General features: G+C 37.1%; 1 protein-coding gene across 6 annotated transcripts in view; it reads right to left on the bottom strand.

Moving 5' to 3' along the window:
• Positions 1–18,757, bottom strand: part of LOC110041004 (gamma-aminobutyric acid receptor subunit beta-2-like) — a 39,891-nt gene that overhangs the window by 3,071 nt on the left and 18,063 nt on the right. For 4 of the 6 annotated variants that reach the window (XM_089285305.1, XM_089285303.1, XM_089285301.1 and 1 more), the window contains exons 2-10: positions 15,599–15,631; positions 8,812–8,924; positions 7,475–7,554; positions 4,348–4,415; positions 3,577–3,794; positions 3,037–3,119; positions 2,287–2,430; positions 1,449–1,663; positions 814–966 (exon numbers count right to left, since the gene is read on the bottom strand). In XM_089285305.1, coding sequence (XP_089141431.1) covers positions 814–966; positions 1,449–1,663; positions 2,287–2,430; positions 3,037–3,119; positions 3,577–3,794; positions 4,348–4,415; positions 7,475–7,554; positions 8,812–8,900 — 1,050 coding nt within the window. In that variant the 5' untranslated portion in view covers positions 8,901–8,924; positions 15,599–15,631. Of the gene's footprint in view, positions 1–813; positions 967–1,448; positions 1,664–2,286; positions 2,431–3,036; positions 3,120–3,576; positions 3,795–4,347; positions 4,416–7,474; positions 7,555–8,811; positions 8,925–15,598; positions 15,653–18,757 lie in introns of those variants that run through there. The other 2 variants (XM_089285300.1, XM_089285302.1) reach the window with 2 other exon arrangements.

The raw sequence follows: 18,757 nt of genomic DNA, 5'->3' as shown, positions 1-18,757 counted from the left end.
TACATGCACTTCCAAGTATTACATTGTAAACACGGTAATAAGCAACGGTAGCTTTGAGGATTTTCCAAAGAATTCCAACAGTCTTTTCCACAGGCCAAATGAACTTTTTGAAAATGTTCTGGCATTTCTTAAGATTGCCATGGGAAGTCTAACAAACACAACCTGCAACTGAGTTTATTCATCGTTCTATAGAACTACTGACTTTTTGATGGTTGTGGTAAAAATATTCGGGCAACTACGAAACTTTTGTATCGCGCCTCATGATTTGTCGCTCTGAACCGCCCGCAGAACGTTGCTATGTTGAACCCAGACTACAGCATAGTTTCTCATTAGTATTTTAAGCTGTTGAAAACACCCTCAATTGTAGCCTAACCTGATCACGACTCAAAAACGTACGAGCTCGTTATTTACTGTGAAATTGTGATCAGCGTATCAAGGTGCAACTTTATAAAAAGCTTCCTCGGTATGATCCGTATAATTCTTTGAAACACTTTTAAAGAAGTTGAAAATTGTATCTCGTTGATGAAAGTTAGCTAATAGAGAGATGGAGATCACTTCGCTAGATTTTCAGTTGTAAGATCTAAACGCCGAATTAAGGGTGTTCTTAACTAGTAAGGGCGTTACTATGGTAAACCGTTCTGGAAATATGACCACGACTGATTGGGTAATTCTTTCATACCAGCTAGTGTTGTTACATCAACCGATAAAAATGGAAGAAGTGTTTATCTAGTATAAGGTCTGAAAAATGCTAAAAAAAAAAGTTACCAGCCATCTTAAAAATCATGTTGTCTTGATGCTTACTTTGCTACTTACCGCTTCTTGTATTTCATGCTCTATCATCAATCTCTTTAACCGTTTGTTGTGGACGTTCACGACATAAAGAACAAACGTGTACTCCACTAACACTCCAAATACAAACAGAAAACTTCCAATAAGGTACCAGTCTATCGCCTTGACGTAGGATACCTGGCAAGAAAACAAACACAGCAATGTTGGCAAACTTTGAGTCGAAAGTTGTGTTCTAAGGAGTCACCGTAGAGCATTAAGGTACCTGAATGGTAATTCATATTGTTAAAGAAAAATAACACACTAGAAGGTGATCCAAGATACAAAGTTTCGCTATTCACTATCTCACACAGACGATCCACAAGTTAAGCTAGCTTGCTAATTAGGCATCTTGCCGGAAAACCCGAACGATCACGTCATGGCTATCATTATGCTTTGCACTGCAAAGCACTATTCCAAATATAAACAACTTTACACGAAGCTAAGGTTCGATTTATTGTTATCCGAGGGAACTCATGATCTGCAGAAGTGACACTGATACCGGTATACTGGATTTGTCTATGTGCCTATCTATCTGTCTGTCTGTCTATCTTCCTGCTTATCGGCTTGTCTGCCTTTCTAGGACACTTATAGATTATTTTACTTCATAGAGAGTTTGTTACCTTTGGCATCGCTGTATTTAGCATGTTTAATATCGTTGTAATGGTCAGAACGGACGTTATTCCGAGAGCAATACGAGCAGCAGTGGCATCAGGAGGAATACAAAATGATATCCATGATAATATGACAATTAGCGCACATGGAGCATAGATGTGAATTAGAAAATATCCCGATCTCCTGACGAAGCTAAAGGAAGATTGCAGGCGCGACCAATTTCCTGATGAAAGAAAAAATGTGAACAAGATTTTGTCTATTAGTTGATACAAATCTCATTAACAACCTTTGTGGAAAAAAAATAATAGGCAACATGTTGTCTATCTTTTCGACCCTGAAGGGTAAATATCTGATGGGATAATTTTTGCTTCTATCATAATGTCTGTGGACGAAGCGAAATTTCTTATGTGTAACCATTCAAATAAGTATGGCACGGCATTGTTTCACCAGGAAGCTGTTTGTGCAATTTCAATAAATGTTGCCTTTTAATCTTTGGATACAATCAGAGTGATTGCCCATTCAAACGAATGCAATACCTTCATCTAGTATGTACTATTTGTTGTTTTGGCCAGCATAATTTGAAATACATTTTATTTTAATGCTTTTTAAGGAACTTTTAATGACTATCCATAGAAGGTATCGAAGCACACAAACATGCATTCAAGCATACATATCTTAAATGTATAAAATTACTCATCCTTGATAATCATTTAGCTTTTAATAATCAGTGTCACTTTTGAAAGGGCACTCTAGAGTGACTCGCTCAAAACATTGCTCGTATATTGTGGAAAACGGTCCCTGAATGATTTAAGTTGATCTTATGAAAAATAAGCTTAACCTGCATACCTGAGTAATACATCGTAAAATATCTTTTGGTTGATGTACCCGTCAAATTGTACTGGGGCATATCATCAAGCTTCTTATTAACTGCTACTCCTTTGTCAGTTCGATTTTCCCATTCATACTGCATATTGTCAGCGTTGTATCCATCTGAGTGGTATATAATCATAAAATTTCCACATTACCGATCATTTTCACCAGTAGTCGTAAAGGACTAACTAGTATATATTGTATTGAAGCACACTGTCGTGTTCAGAGTTTTGCTGCAATGGCAATACTCATAGTATGGGTAAAGTCAGCGTACGAGCCAAGTGGTCCATCAGGGGCCCGTTTCTCAAAAGTCACGGAAACATTTCGGACCCCCAAAGCCATTTTTAGATAATCACTATCTAAAAACAGAGAGGTGTATACACCTGAAGCTTCTTGTATTGAATTGCTAGTCCATCACAGGGTTATTCGCCGGTACCCATTTCTACCCGTGGGTGGAGAGAGGCACTGTGAGTGTAGAGTGTCTTACCCAAGAACACAACACAATATCCCCGGCCAGAGCTCGAACCCAGACCGCTCGATCCGGAGGCGAACGCACTAACCATGAAGCCAACGTGCCTCCCACTCATAATAAAAACTTGAGATATTTAGAGAGGAAGCCACATCAGATGTAGCTGGTTTTCATGCGAATCCTCTCTCCTGTTCGATTTGGAGTGTTGGATAGCATGGGAAAGAATTATTTCCTTGGACATGGCAATCCATACTTACAGCTCTCGATGTTCAAATCGCAATGTTGTTCGTCAAATGGAAAGAGATGCAGGTCCATTGGACAGCTTGCCCGCACGGTCACTCTGAAACAAACACCATATAATTATGAAAAAAAATTTGAATTATAAACAGCCATAAAAATAAGTATTTCTTACTACAGGAATAGAGATGTTTGACAAACGGTTGAAATGTGTGATAATTAGGAATTGGGCATATTGAAATACTGAATGACGCTGTTATAACAGATGCAAAGAATGGAGGGATGCAAAGTTTGAAAACTGAAGTTTCGAGCGATAACCCTCGCCTGTCAAATGATAAAGAGAGTTTTACCAGTAACAATGTTTGGATACCAGGAAAATGTTGAAAGGATCTTGAAATATGCAATAGTCCTTTCAAAAATTGTTTTTCCACCATTTCATCATAATTTGTTATAGTTTAATTTTGTGAACTTATAACATGGTTATTATCAGTAATAACTACTTTTTCAAGCCAAAAAAAAGCAGGGTATGATTACTGAAATGGTCTGTGTTTGTCTTTTACCTTGCATTGTAATGGACCCCTCCGTCAGGCGATATGGACAACAACTTATTGACCATTGTCACTTTATGGAACTTTGAACTTTTAGAATTCTCAAAATACGTATCTGGGACCCATATCTTGTCCAGCATGGTGTTACTAAGTGCTAGTGTTTGATTCCAGTCGTGACTTAAGCGAGGGTCAGTCCACAGTTGCCTCAAGAAGAAATCCAGTTTGTAGTCCTTGGAATAATGAGAATAAAAAGTAATGAAGAAAACAATAAAGTGTATTTCATTAATAGTAAAAGTTTCTTTTTTTGGAGAGGTGTGTTAAGGTGGTAGAATTCCATCCCTTTACCGATTTGTGATGGTACACATGCCGCCCACAATGAGTAGTCCACTTAACTTCTTGGTCATTTGAAGCTAATTTCATTGCTGGTTGGTATAGGAGTCACAGAAATCAAAACTCAGTTTTTACCGTCAAGGATGGAGCTATTCACGAGCCTGCACATTTGCAGTTTCACATATTAGTTAATCCCTGTTAATAACCTAATTGGAACTTGTGCGAGTTTTGAATGGGCAATTCTGCTTGAAGTAGTCAACTAGTGAACGTTCGAGTATATGCAGCCAAACAACCAAGCTTTTAATCAAAGGAGGGAAGGACAAATGAATTAATATACAGGCGAGAATTCCCTCAGTGAACAAGTTTCAAAGTTGTCACTAGAGGCCCAAAGAGTTCTCGAGTAGGTTAAGAAAAAATCAGGCTGTAAGTGGCAAAATGCAAGAACTCCCTTACCATATCTACAACGTTGATTGAGTCAATTGACAATACCCACAGTCCAACAGTAATGATAACAGGATCACCTACGAAGGACAAGAAAAATCAACCAAAATATGTCTTGTTATAATGTTTGCTAGTACATGTATAAATATAACAAGTACAACAACAACAACAAATATATTTCGGTTGATTATATTACGATGGCAGCTATCTGTAACTAACAGTAGCTAAAAAGACACACTAAACTTGACGTGGTTTAGTGATCTCTGATTGGCTAATAGGCATTTCAAAACGATTAACAGTGCAAAACTATCCATTTATGAAACTGATTTTGATTTTGAACGAAAATAAACGTGTAGCTTCGGTACATTTTCATTTGAATGGTTCTGCACGAAGACACGTTTTGACACAGAGACAAGAGGCAACTTGCCTTGTCTATTAACTGATTACTTTCCTTTTTTCACATCACAAAAACAATACGGATACAAAGAATACGATTACTTACGCTAGTTTATATTATATACAATTATTTACAAAATAACTGAGATACTACGCGCGCGCTAATTGGTCGATAGGTGTGTTAAGATGAGGGTATGTAAACACGGTTGTGACACGCCTATGTTTGAGAAATTCTCTATAAAAACAATAGAGTACTTTTTCCGTGTTTACGGAGTCTCATCTAAACACTTGTGGGGCTGGAAGAGTTCTCGAAAGTTATTCAAATACTCAACTGCGCCTCGAGTTTGCATAGCTGTCTCGAATTCTCGAATTCTCGAATTCCTGTTTTTAAAGCCATGCGTCGCCGAACATTTAATTTCTATTTTTTCCCATTTATGTTTTACAGCAAAAACATATGTTCTCCTGCGAATGAATCACTTAGGGACCGTTCATTTTTTATAAGGTAGGGGGGGTGGTGGGATTTGGGGGGGGGCATGCGAAAAAAAATGGCTTTCGAGGGGGGGCCATCCCAAAAAAATAAGGGGAAAAGGGGGGGTCACGTGAAATATTTTAGTAAAACTTTAAAATGTCATAATGTCTGAATATCAAAAAAATTGCTATAGAATAAACATAGAAGGCAGGATACAAATTTATTACAAACTTTCCTTCTGCTTTAAAAAAACGTTTGGCGACAAAAAGCATTTGTAGATACTAAAACAAAGTGTTTAACACTGTTATTTTCGAATGCAACTTTCACTGGCACTCATCTTCATCTTCGCTGTCGTCGAGTTCTTCGTCGCCGCTTGTGCTGCTATGGGAGTCTCTCTCACCAATGCTGCAAGAAGCAGCAATGCTTTCCGTCAGAGTGTACTCTTCAGGGTACATGAAGGTGTAAACACAATCTCTGACTTCCTGCTCAAGGTTGGTGGTGATTCTGCTTCTTGCAGAATTGGTGAAATAATTCCCTTCCAAGAGCTGTGCGACGTATGGCCCATCTCTTCTAAATAACGACGTGGCAACGTCCTCAACCTTAATACACTCTTCCAGGACGGCCGCTCTAGGAGGGTACACAAGGCATTGTGGAAGATCATTTCCTAGCGGGTTTCCAACACAGATTCCATAAACTCGTTAGACGTTGTTTTCAGTCCGCTTCCTCTTTCTTTCATTTGACTTTCTCCGGTTTTTTTTTTTCCTTCTCCTTTTGTTGATGTGCTGTTTGAGTATGCCCTTGAATATACTGTTACAATTGCCCTTCTTATTTTCCAGTGCTTCCATGTCCTGCGTGACCTTCGTCAACTTAGCTTCTATACATTTGATCTGTTTTACATTAAAACTGTGGGCAAATTCTTCGCCCTGCTTTAAAGCAGGCCCATTGGACTGAAAGAGTGTGGAATCGTGTTCCTTTACATCTTTCAATAGGACATTCAACTTTTCCACCATTGCCCTGTGTTCTTTGATGGAGAAGTTCAGTTTTCTTCCATCACTGGGCTTCAACTGGTACCCTGGCATGGAAAACTCACTCGCCCTTTCTGAAAGGCCATCCGCACTTAGAAAGGTTGCTTCTTTTTCTTAAACCAGTTCCTGACCATTCCTGCCTACCGGAATACCACTACCTCTCCTACCAGAAGACCCCAAAAGAAGGGCGTGATCCAGATGACTGGCAGCCAAGGGTCCAAGCGAAGAAAGAGCATGGAAGTGGCAGGCTGGTTTTATCTCACTTAGAAAGCGTTGCTCTATTTGCAGATAAGTTTATTGTCAAATCAAAGTTTGTGGTGGATTATCTTCAGCATCTTGAAGTGCTGGAATTTAAAAGGAAAAAGAGAGCAGAAGAAAAGGCAAAGTTAAGTAGGGACGCAAAAGATAAATCATATGAGGATTATCCTTGGACTGAGTTGTGCGAAGATCTAACCAAGCTTAAAACGCTACGTGTTCCAGAACTAAACAAGTACTTGAACCACCTCGGGCTGAAGCAGCATTTGAAAAGCAGCAAGAGTGAGAAAGTAAAGGCAATTGTAAGACATTCATGCTTGCAGCAGAAGAGTCCTCTCAGAGCTGGCCAACCAACACTGAGAAATACCAGGACATTGACACAAAATGACAACAGGGCAAGTGCTGACAGCCGTGAAACGGATGAAAGTGACAATGATGAGTATGACAGTGATGCCATTGACTCTGGGGGAGAAGATGACTCAAGTGACGTCATTCTTGCATTCATCAATTCAGATGAGGAAGATGCCAATGAGAGGCCAAATGCCACACGCTCAGGGCGAGCCATAACTAGGAGATCCGAAATTGACTTCTCTTTCTTTTGATTTGTTTTTTAAACAACAGCTCTCTGTAGTATAGGGATTGTAAATATTGTCTTCATAGTGAGCACAATAACGTGAAGTAGGGGGATAATAGAGAAATATTAAAAAAGTTGAAATCTAAATATTGTTTGTTCAATTTTTTTTGGGGGGGGGGGGTCATCCCAAAAAATTACCGCTATAAGGGGGGGCCATGTGAAAAAATTGGTAAGCTGAGGGGGGGTCATGTGATTTTTAAATGGTGCTTCCCAAATCCCACCAGCCCCCCCGCCCCCCCCCCCCCTCCCTCATAAAAAATGAACGGTCCCTTAGTCGGTATTTGTTGATACAAATATAATAAAACTTTACATTAGGACCTTTAAAAAAATAGTTTTGACAAAGTGAGGTATCATACTTACCCCCAAAGTTTGGCCTGAGTCGATTGTCGTAACCTTTTATGAGTTTGTTTAAAAGAGCTGTCATATCCTCCGCAGAACGTCTGAAACCATAGTTAAGTATAAAAGCAAAGCCAAGGAGAGGAAAATTTTAACACTTAACTCTTAATTACCCATACATCTAACGGTACATCAGTCGCTTACCTACCAGCCTACCGCGGGGCCTTCCCACCAAGCTTCTCACCGTGCCACCCGCCGTAAATCATTATACACTCTTTCTATTTGTTAGGATTGACCGCCTTTTTCAGGAGGCAAATATTGAGATGTTTCGAGAATTTATCAAGCACGTATCTGTTGCGAAGTAACAATGTTTCTAGTGCGGCAAGGTGAATGAAAATACAACTTAACTCGCAAAACACAAACGAATTATGCAGCCATACAACACACTAAACTTTCATAAGGAAGAAATGCAAATGAAATAGGCAAACTGCGCATTCAGTGTCTCCTCTAACTTACTTAAAAACAAATCAGATCAAGGGGATGTAAAAAATGATTACAAAAAATTATGGAGTCAGAACTCTTATGGATGGACGGTATTTTGCAGTCGTTTGTTGAAACGAAACTTGACAACCATGACAAATATTAAACTACAGGTACATCAGAATAACACAAGCCAAATATTCCAACTGTGACAGCTGCAGGTAAAATGCTGTTATATGCTACCCTTCCCTGTCGGTGAAAAATAAAATAAAAATTCTAACGGCGCCCTGTTATGTTTCGTTTCGTTTTTTTTTTTTTTGTTTTTTTTTTTGTTTGTTTGTTTTTTTTTGTCTTTGTTGTTGTTTTCATTTTTTTTTCTTTAAGAACAACTAAAACGGAAGCCGAGGATGACTGAGTGATAAAAACGTTAGTGCGGCAAACAAAAAGAAAGAAACGATAGTTATTAGTTAATTGCAGGTTTGAAGCATCCTTGAGTAAACAATAGCTGTTCTATAACTAATTAAAAAGCACATTGTGTGAGATGTAATGACAGCGTCGCCGTACGATTCATATCAGTAGCCAAAAATACAGGAGTTAAAGGAGAGTTTGAGCAACTATGGTTTGAGCGGAGCTTAGAAAATCGTTGTAACATAAACAACTGGGGACTGCAGCTAAAGAAAATGGGACAAACTCGGCTTTTTTTTTTGCATCGCTGTGCTTTAGAAGTGCAAGTTCTGTTAATGTTTTTCGCAATTAAGTCTACGAGGTAGACATAGAAATGATCACATTTCATTCCACGCTACCTTCCTTTTAACCTAAAGAGAGATTACAGTAAAGTAATAGATCATGAGAATGCTCCAAAAAGTGCCTATACCTCTTACCTAGGTTTGCAGTAGACAGTGCTGGAACACAGCGCCACGAAGATGCATAATATAAGCGTCCAACTTGGCTTACATCCGCAAATCGTCATTTTGTTGGAGGCCAAAAAGGGGCCCTTGCAAAGTAACAAAACAGGAGAAGGCAATGTGAAAAAAATCGCATCAAACGCTATAATAGAAACACTCAGCTAATGTTTGATAAGGCAGAAGTTCAAGATAGGCTCCAACGGGGATCTTCAACCGTTTATTACAATGTAATTGTGATTGACTGAACCAGGCCATGCTTCATATCACGTGGGGAATGCAATTTGCGAGTTGATGTCGTCATAACTACAAAGTCTAAGGCACGCAGATTAATCAGCTAAGGGAAATTGTGTTGCTGTTCGAAACTCAAAAGGCTGTGAATAATTGTTTCTGATACTGACTAGCTAACTGTGCTTCAGTCCATTCTTTTCTACAAAACAAACTTTAACACGAAAATTACTAAGTGCATGTAATTACTATGCAGTAAAAATAAACATTAACTTAAAAGCACCATTCCTATGGGTAGAAATAAGAATACGCCAAAAAGCACATTTGCGCCGCGTGTTTCTGTTATTTCTAATAAAAGAAACATAAACATAAATTAAAAACCCTGACTAGCTAGGGACATTTTAGAGAGAGTTTTTTCAAAGCCACTCGCAACTTCTGATGCATTGTTATTAATGGTAAAATTGATAAAGAAACTCGGCGGGTCTTTAATCAAAAATTATTTCATGGTTTAAATTCGCAGTGTGGTGTCTAAGTAGCTTTTTTGGTTTCCTTTTTTTTTCTTGCTACAGCTTACAGAGATAATTTTCAATTTTTCACTGCTGTTTTATTTTGCATCGTTTACTATTTACAGACTGACCTCAAACCGACAAGCTGTTATACGTTTTCTGTCATCTAATAACACATGCAATATTGATGCAGAATTTCCATTTATTTTCATCACTTGTACGTGATGGAAAACAGTTATTACCTATATGTCATTGAGAAGAATAAAAAAAAAAAAAACGAAACTAGACAAAACGTCCAAGGAAAAAACTCGATTGATTTGCTGCTTAAAGTAAAAATATAAATTTTATCTGCGAATGTAATAATTTTAGCTTTAATTGTTTGGTTTAATTACTTCGCACCTCTCCTTGTGGTCTGTGTTAAAATAGGCCACAGTTTGCGAGAAACCAGCTCACACTGAGAGACTTGTTTACCAACAGACAAAAGAGGGTAACTCGATAATTATTTTCTGGATATTAAAGTTTGTCCCATGGCGTTGAAACAAGGAGTAGTTATTTCGGTTTTACACCACTGGTGTTCTTGTTTTTTGTTGGTACCCCTTGAAGTGCCTTACAATTTCCATTTGTTTACTTGGAAAAGTGTTAACGATGAATAAATATGCTTTCACTTTAAAATTGAAAGACATCTTTTAAAGAAATTCAAGTGTTAGGGTCTCTTCCATTCGAACAAAAATTCCGAAACGATAAATGGCAGTACAGAAAAATTTCCAGAAAATCTGACAATTGTTGAATTTCCGAAGTGCGATCCATTCGTATTTTTGGGATTTCCGACGGCAAAATCTTCTCAACCTTCAAACATTTGGGCATACCTTACGAGGTTGTCCTCTTTTCCAGAACTGGAAATGTCCGAAAACTAAATCGTAACTTTGGTCGATTGGAAATTACAAAGCACCCCTGCTGTTCCATTTCAAGAGGATATTACTCACGTGCATATTATAACCGTCGCTAAGCAACAGCACACTTTGTTCGCCAGTCGATTGAAGTTGCGTTTTGAAAATCGTCGAATGCATGCTGTTTTTGACGCGGTTTCGACAAAACAACGGTGGCCGGTGTTTGGGAAAACGCACCAGAAAATTTATTCCACCTTGAAAAATATTCCGCAAAAAGAAGCGTTTTCTGTGGTGGGTTAAAAAAACAAAAACAATTACAAAGCTACCGAAAAAAAAAAAAAAAAAAAAAAAGGCGTGTTCTTTGGGGTTGAGCGTTCACCGATTCTGCAATGACTTAAAGCATCAAATGTTTTCCGTGTACAGCACGCTGGAGAAATTGGAAAATGCAACAATCACCGGTCATTTTGGATTTGTGTTTAAGGAAAACTCTGGCGGGGAAGTGACGACATAGTTTTCGGAAAGCTCCGTTTTCAAACCGTTTTCTGTCCACATCTAAGCGCAAAGCCTCCGTTTTTAAATTCCTCCAGTCTGAAGAGCGTTTGCGAAAAGCTCTGATTTCGTGACGGATTAGTGTGGACGTTAGGCCTAACCGTAGAAATAAAGCTGCGATTTGAAATTTACCCGGCGTAGTCTGGACGTGGCCAAAATACCGAGTATCTTAATAAATATGCCAAACATAATGGAGGTGATGGAGTAATATTGTCAGATTTCGGTGAAAAAATGTAGCTCAGCTTCTCAAATGTTTGAAATAGATAGTTGTGTGTAAAATCGAAAAGTCTCTAGACGATTACAAATGAACTTTAGAGTTCCTTTGTGTAATTAAATCTTTGGATTATCCTTAGTTTAGCATACTCAAGGCTATACAAACCTTCGAATAAGTTTGAATATTGAAGACGTATTATCGTAGACGTACGGCTATCCAACGTACTATTCTGACGAAAAGGCAGTCCTCCGCGTCATGCAGTTTCGTGCGGTTGATCATATTGCTCAAAACGAAAGTTTTTTTTCTCCGCTCTGATCGTAAATTACTAATAGCTTTTTTTGAATCGCAGCTCTTTTAACGCAGGTAGTCTTGTTAGACAAAATATTAAGCCATAATTCTTCCGTGCCCCATTATATTGAGATAAACAAATGCAAAATTAATGAACATCCATTCTTCGCAGTGATTCTGGAAGTTGGCAGACGTTTTGTCACAAATCACGTGTTAATGAGCCTTTTAAATTGCGTTTCGTCGTAAACAAGCATTTAGACACTTACACCTTCTCTCGACATAATGAGGACAGGCAGCTGGATTCATCTGTACACTTCAAGATGGCTCTACAATTCGAATAATAGAGTTTCTGAAAATCCATACAATTTCAGCGTTTATTTTCTAACTGCTCGACACTTAACAGTATTCCTGCCAAGATCTGGATGGATTTTGTTTTGCTTGTAAGCTACTGTACTTTTTTGAAAAAGTATATAGTATTGTTCAAATGCGATTTTTTCCACATAGCCAGATCATTTTGACATAAACATGGTTATGAATTAAATATTGAAATGTGGGTGGGGAACGTCAGGTTCCCTAATAGCCAGTTTAAATTCTAACCTGTTATGATGTAGTCTTATTTGAAAGTAGCTTTTTTCCAGAACGTCTGGGAAAAATGCGAAAAATCCACCTTACACGAAACACAGTAAGAGAAAAGGTTGGAAAAAATTTCAAACGAGGAATACAAATGAGTAGAAAGTGTCATCATTTTAATACGATCTGTCGAGAATTTTCTATCGTCGGCTTTTAGATATAAATTAAGAAAAAAAAAGTATTAAGAAATAGACAAAATAACACATCAATATGAAATGAAATATGGCTCGCGTGTTTAAATAAATTGATGAAAATGTTAGAAAAGACTAGAAAAATTCGAAAGCTTAAGTAAGTCCGAGAAGTACTTGACCGTGGCCAAACATTCACAAGAGTTTTTATCAGACAAGGCAAACACGAAACAGTCGATTTGTTTTTCATTATTAAAATAAATCAAACAAAACAATATATAAGTTAAGTGTTTCCGACCTACAAAACCAATCTTTAACCCTATTCAGAGTGGGCTTTTCTTTGGTTTGATGGGACCGGGAGGAATGTATGGACCTCACTGGGTATCTCGTAGAGAATTAAAGCTCTGGCAATGAATTCAAACTTTGAACATTCGTGGTACTCTTAAAGAACTTTGCTTAGATGTCCATTGCATGGATCTACGACGTCATATGACATGGGAATGACGCCATCATTTTCGAACAGCTACCAAACTATATCCGCCATCTTGGATTTTAGGATTTCTATTAAAAAGTTAAGAAAGCACTAAAAATGGCTCAAAAATAGTCAGAACATATAAAAGAGGCTGTTAACCAAAAAGGAGCAAAAGACACTGCGAAAATTTCCTCATTAAAAACAGCAAAATTGATTATCAGGCCAAACATTGAAAAAAAAACCACGCCAGTCAAAATACTGTTGCCATGAAAACATCAAGTTCCCAGACCAATAACTTGTCGTACCAAATTATCTGCTGAGAACTTCAGGGATACTTCGCCAAATTTGGAGTTCATTGAGTTAATACTTTTGAAGTTGCAAGCCTGCAAAGATAGCGAGAGCCTCCGAGCATGTACTGTCCTGCGATCTGAACAGGGTTAACGCTTGAGAACGCTCAGTGCACAGACAGACTTAATGTTAAGAGGGTGAAGAGAGAACACACGACTGTCCTCCTTTCATATAATAGGGACAAGCTACACGATTAAGATTTTATTTTTGATTTTGTCTGTCTTTATATAGCACTTCCACTGCAAAACCAAGCACTTTAACTTGGTAGCTTATTCCTAATTAATTAGCCGTTCTACAGGGAGATGTAGAATAAATGCCTACCAGGAAGATAACTTTCTAAGTGCAACAACATTTTTGTCTTAGTTTGTTTTTGTATTTGTTGTTTTTATTGTCCTTTTACTCACTCTGATCAAGCAATACCATCAATTTTAGCAACTTGCTTCTTTACTTTTTTTCTCCATGTTCGATGGTATTTGTTTTTAACCCTATTTAGTCTGGATTTGTGGATCCTGTAACCTAGCTTATGCTATTTTCACCAAAATAGCACTGGATATTGCAGACATAAACTCTATTGACTTCAGATACTTTGCCGTCTTTATGATGTAATGTTACATCATTGGGACTTGCGTATTTGAATTTGTTGGCCAAAGCTGTTTTTTACTAATATTTCCATCAAATGTGGATGTATAACAAAAAAAAAATCTTCAACTGCAAAGTTTTTGATAAATTGTGACGTCTGCTGTACTTTTGTTGTCATTAGCAACATATATGACGTCGTTATGACTCAGCACATGGGTAAAAATCCGCCATCTTGGATCTGCTACGTTAAGTTCCTTTGAATATATTTATCTTATTAAAACAACATGGTATATCGAGCAAGACGACTACAAACGATCCTTATGGAAAGAAATAACCTTGTCCGCCATCTTGAATTTTGACTTTTCAAATTTCACTTTTTCCTAGAGTCAACCTTAATTTATGAACAATTATATTTACTTGAAAGGATTGTTGCTAAATTAAGTGGAGGGAAAAGAAAAACAAATCCCATCAGAAAACCAGAAATAATTAATGCCGAATAATGAAAAAAAAAAACTGTCATCTCCATCTCTGCGGTGATAATAGTTAATAATTATTTCACGATCTTCATTCAAATTGCTTCCCAGGAAGTTTAATAATATCACACTTTGAAACACATGAACACACCACCACGTACTTCCCATATCAGGATTTGCTTGTCAGAAGAAACCGCTATGCTAGATTTGAAGTTAATCTTACTGATTTTAGTTGCATGCCAGTTGATCGCGTTGACTTCAGTTCTGTGGATAATATATTTCCTACTTTACATTGTTTGTGCCTGTGTTGTCACTTTCCAGTTGCAGGGCAATCCCCCTCCTCCATTTTAACAATGACAGACATGAAAAGGACAGACCAAACTTGTTGACGTGCTTGAAGTTGAATCTACTTTAACAATGTCACTTCTCGCTTTTTTAATCACGACTTACTGTGTGACAGCACCCTCGCGGCTGTGTGATTGGTTTCTTTAAACTTTGATTAATTTTGATTGTTACTGTCATCGGCAATAATAAAATAAAGTAATTTGAATAATGACTTGTGTTGAGGTTGGTAGTGCTGGAATAACTACCTAAAGACATTGCAATTATTACCTTACAGTCATTTAATTGAGGGTTGAATAAGAATTTTATTAAATATTTCTTTCGGGAAATTGTCCTTGTTTTATTTCAAATGATGAACGTTAGCAATTAATTGTTTCCAACCGTGTGAACAGAAAAAAATGTTTAACGTATTTTAGCTATTTTTATTTATTATTTATTTTTCTACAACGCAGGAGTCATAAAACCTCGTAACAGATTAGATTGTTTAAAAATTTATAATTGACATTTTGGATATTCCATGGATATAAATCATTTTTTCTTGAAGAGTAACTTAAAGCAAAAAGTTGTACATGTAGCCTTTACAAGTGTCTCAGAATGTATCATATCTACAGGTCTCGTTTATATATATCCCAAGTTTTGTCCACTCTTTTAATATTCCGCCTAGATTGAAAAGAACCAATTTGAATCCATCTTTCTTGGAACTTTTAATAGATTTCATTGTTTCCCAAGAGGATGATAAAACTTTGACAGGTGAAAAAAAACTAAAAACAATTTCAGGAAAAGAGTTTAATTTGTTTACAAAAGAAAGACCAAATAAAACCTAAGTCCCCAATTTGCGTTGCCAAAATAGAAAAAAATGGATCGTCATGTTCATATTTTTTGTGAAAATTATATACACAGAGAAGAACTTATGTAAATGAATCCTACTCTTTGAAAGGATAACTTCAATATCAAAAAATATTGTCATAATAAAAGAAATCCCATAGCATCTACGTTATTTAGCTCTACAGATATTTATATTTATAGAAAACTAAACAGTTAAACAAAGTGTTATATTATGGAGAGATAATGAGAGCATCTTGGTTAAGAAAAAGGTTAGGTATAAGTTGAAAAATACTCTACCTTTATATGTATGCTCTTGACTCTCGGAAAGATCTGAAATAGAAAGCATGACATGAAAACGGAGTAGATGCTTATTCAGTTATAAATGTGACCATTACATTCGATTTTTGCTCGCGGCTCTATTCGTAAATGAAAACAGGAAAGCTGATTCATCTGCTTGATTCCGACTTTTACCTTCAGGAAAATAATCAAAGTTTTAAGTCCGCAAACGTGAAAATGTTTGTTGTTTGTGAAAAGTATTTACCCTTTTAGAAATACAGCAAGCTTCCCTTTGAACTGAAAACGCCACAAATGAAATAACGTCCTTTCACCCTACCGATCAAAACATCATTCTGATTTTCTTTCTTTTAATTTCTTTTCACATTCACATGAAAATAATTTGTTTTGTTAATAAAAAAAATATGGATTAGCATATGTTCTAAATGATTCGCTGTTTAGCATATTCAATCTATATCACTGTCTGTCGTATTCCTTTATGAGAAAAAAGAGATTTGACAACCGCTGTACAAAATTGCATTTTGCAAGACTGAGCTAACAAAGGAGGACTTTCTATATGGCTTCTCACGAATATCGTCATTTAGTGCCCAGTTGCATGGAAATAAAATTGTTCATTGCTGTACACTTGTTCAAAATCAAAATTAAAACAGTGCGCATTGCAAAGTTTCCTTTTTAACAGTGCCTATCTGAATTATGCAGAGACAGTCCTGTTGTTGTTGCCAGGTGAAGGCAAAATAACAATTCATAGTTTAAATCTCTTTTAAGTGTAGTACCTATCCTAATTTTCAGTTAAGGCGTTCGACCCCTTCTCAACAGACTAACAGACAGCTAAGTACAGAACAAAAATCGCTGGGAAGGAGGATATTAAAAGAAAAAATAATTTGCACTTGCTGTCATCCATATAATCTGCTCCACAAAATCATGATTTTTACTTACATCGAATAGATTTGAACGATCCCGAGACAGTAGGAAGTTCTTCCCGAGCTGTGATAAGCGTGGAAGTGCTCGCGCGCGCTCAGGTTTAGTTCGCTAACAGCCCGAACTTTCGAACTATCGACGAAGAACTTTGAAATATTCACGCATTTGCAACTGATGAATCGCACCAACTGTCTTGTGTTTAATCGATGATATTTCAACGACAAATCGGAGCCAAACCTGCCGAAATTATGGATGGACCATATTGTAAAGCCTCTGCATAAGTTATCTAAATCAAAACCTTTACATCGATTACAACAAGGTAATACATTAATGACACTAGTAAGAGATATTTTGATATTTGCGGTCATTCGGTAGACGAAATGACTGTTTGGGGTCTTCCGACTAAAAATCCGCCAAACTACAAAGAAAAAATAACACTAACCATTATCTTTCAATTAACAGTTTAGCTTCTTGCGAAATAAACGAATGCGCCACATTAAGGCAACTAATTCGTATTTTACCGCTTCTCTTTGAAAACGTCTCTCTAATTCACAGCTGTAAAAAGGGCCAAAGCTTAAAAACATCTCCAGGCGGTTAATTTGCATTGAAAATAAAATGATTATGTAATTATGCTAGGCGCCAAATCTTATGCCCCCCAAGGGCTAAGTCACGTAGCTGTCAGTGGGAGATAATGCTAAATGAACTTTCGATCGTTATTAAGCATTCTCGCCCAGCTCTAGCAGTTTCATTCACACAACTAAGATTTTAGTCGCAAGGAAACTTTCAGTTTGGAGTAGAGGACATTTTTAGCTTCAAGGTTATTTTAAAGGATTCGACAATTTAACGAGAGATGCGTAGCTAGAATGAGTTATAGCAGTTATTTGAGGAAGAAATTATCCACTCGCTCGGTCAGTGAGGCGAAGAGTAATTATCTTTTTTTTGGTGGTAATTCCGCTGATCAGGGTATTTCGCGAGAAGAGAAACATTTGCCTGACCAGAGCGCAGCTACGGATTCAAATGGAAGTTGTTTCCTGCTGGAAATCACTCGATTTGCTCACCAAATGAATTGTTTTACTGGCCATGGTATCTATTTATGGATATTTTAAGACGCTGGAAAGATTTTACTTTCCGACTCCCCACTGAGGTCAGGAGATCGCTTGATGCGTACTCGTAGAAGACGTCTGACAAAGCGTATGGTTTGCGATTCTAAACCTTAGCGACTCGCCATTTTGTGAGAAATTTGTATCCTCTTATTTAACGATTCTTTTTAGTGCAATGAAGTTATTAAGATGTTTGTAATGACTAAAGTCCGAAGGACAGAAACATCTATATCAGAATAGCCCTCGACTTGCTAGGGTTTTTTTAAGGCGAGAAGACGTAAAATAAAATGTGAATTTGGTCTCACCTGATAGAAATAAACTTTATTTATAGTTCTTTACCTATAAAGCACTATGTACATGTATATAAAACATTCACTCTCTGGTTAGAAGACAATATTTTATCAAAAGTAATTAATAATCCAAACAGCTCAAGTGTTCCACCTAAATAAGCTTAATGACTGTTTGTAAATTAATGATTCTTGTAGAATTTATGCTGTGTCGTGCAAAAAACAAACTCCGCAAATTCTTTTTGACCACCCTTGTCATATGAATTAAATGAAACATGTCCGTTTCAAATATCACAAGTTTGCTTTAAAAGCATTTTGATCATAGATTGCATGCGTGTTGGAGCCAAATGAGAGTCGTGTATTGAAAGGGAAGTAGACGAACAGACTAACAGCTGATTTATTCAAGTTTTTAAAGCGATGCAGTCCACTGTAGGTATGTGGCAAGAGTACCATTTTTCGGAAGTTAAATAAAAAGGTAAAATTTCTTTTAAAATCGCCCTTCCCTCCTTCCTTTCCAGGTTCAACATGCTGCCAAAGGCTTAGAATTTTATATCACGATAGCGTGGCATTGTGTCACAACAGCACGTAGCTATGTGTATGAAAGTTACATCCCCTTCTTCCCAATGCATCATTTCTTAACACTTCTAACATTTCTAACTTTTAACATTTCTTTGCACTTCGTAACTTCACAACAACGCCCCAGTTCTAACAAACGTTTCTTCTTAATACAAGTAAAAAGGACAGGAAAAAAGTTGTCAATTGCTACCTGATGTACATGGAGACTAGAAAAGGACTGGACTTCGAAGAAAACGTCACTATCGGAGGTGATGTATCCTTCTCGACATTTTGCTGCTTTT

Source organism: Orbicella faveolata, unplaced genomic scaffold (genome assembly GCF_042242905.1).
Source record: "Orbicella faveolata isolate gen_17 unplaced genomic scaffold, um_ofav_v1 contig_13, whole genome shotgun sequence".
Taxonomy (NCBI): Eukaryota; Metazoa; Cnidaria; class Anthozoa; order Scleractinia; family Merulinidae; genus Orbicella; species Orbicella faveolata.
The sequence above is the reverse complement of the archived record's forward strand: the minus strand, read 5'-3'. Positions and strand labels throughout refer to the sequence as shown.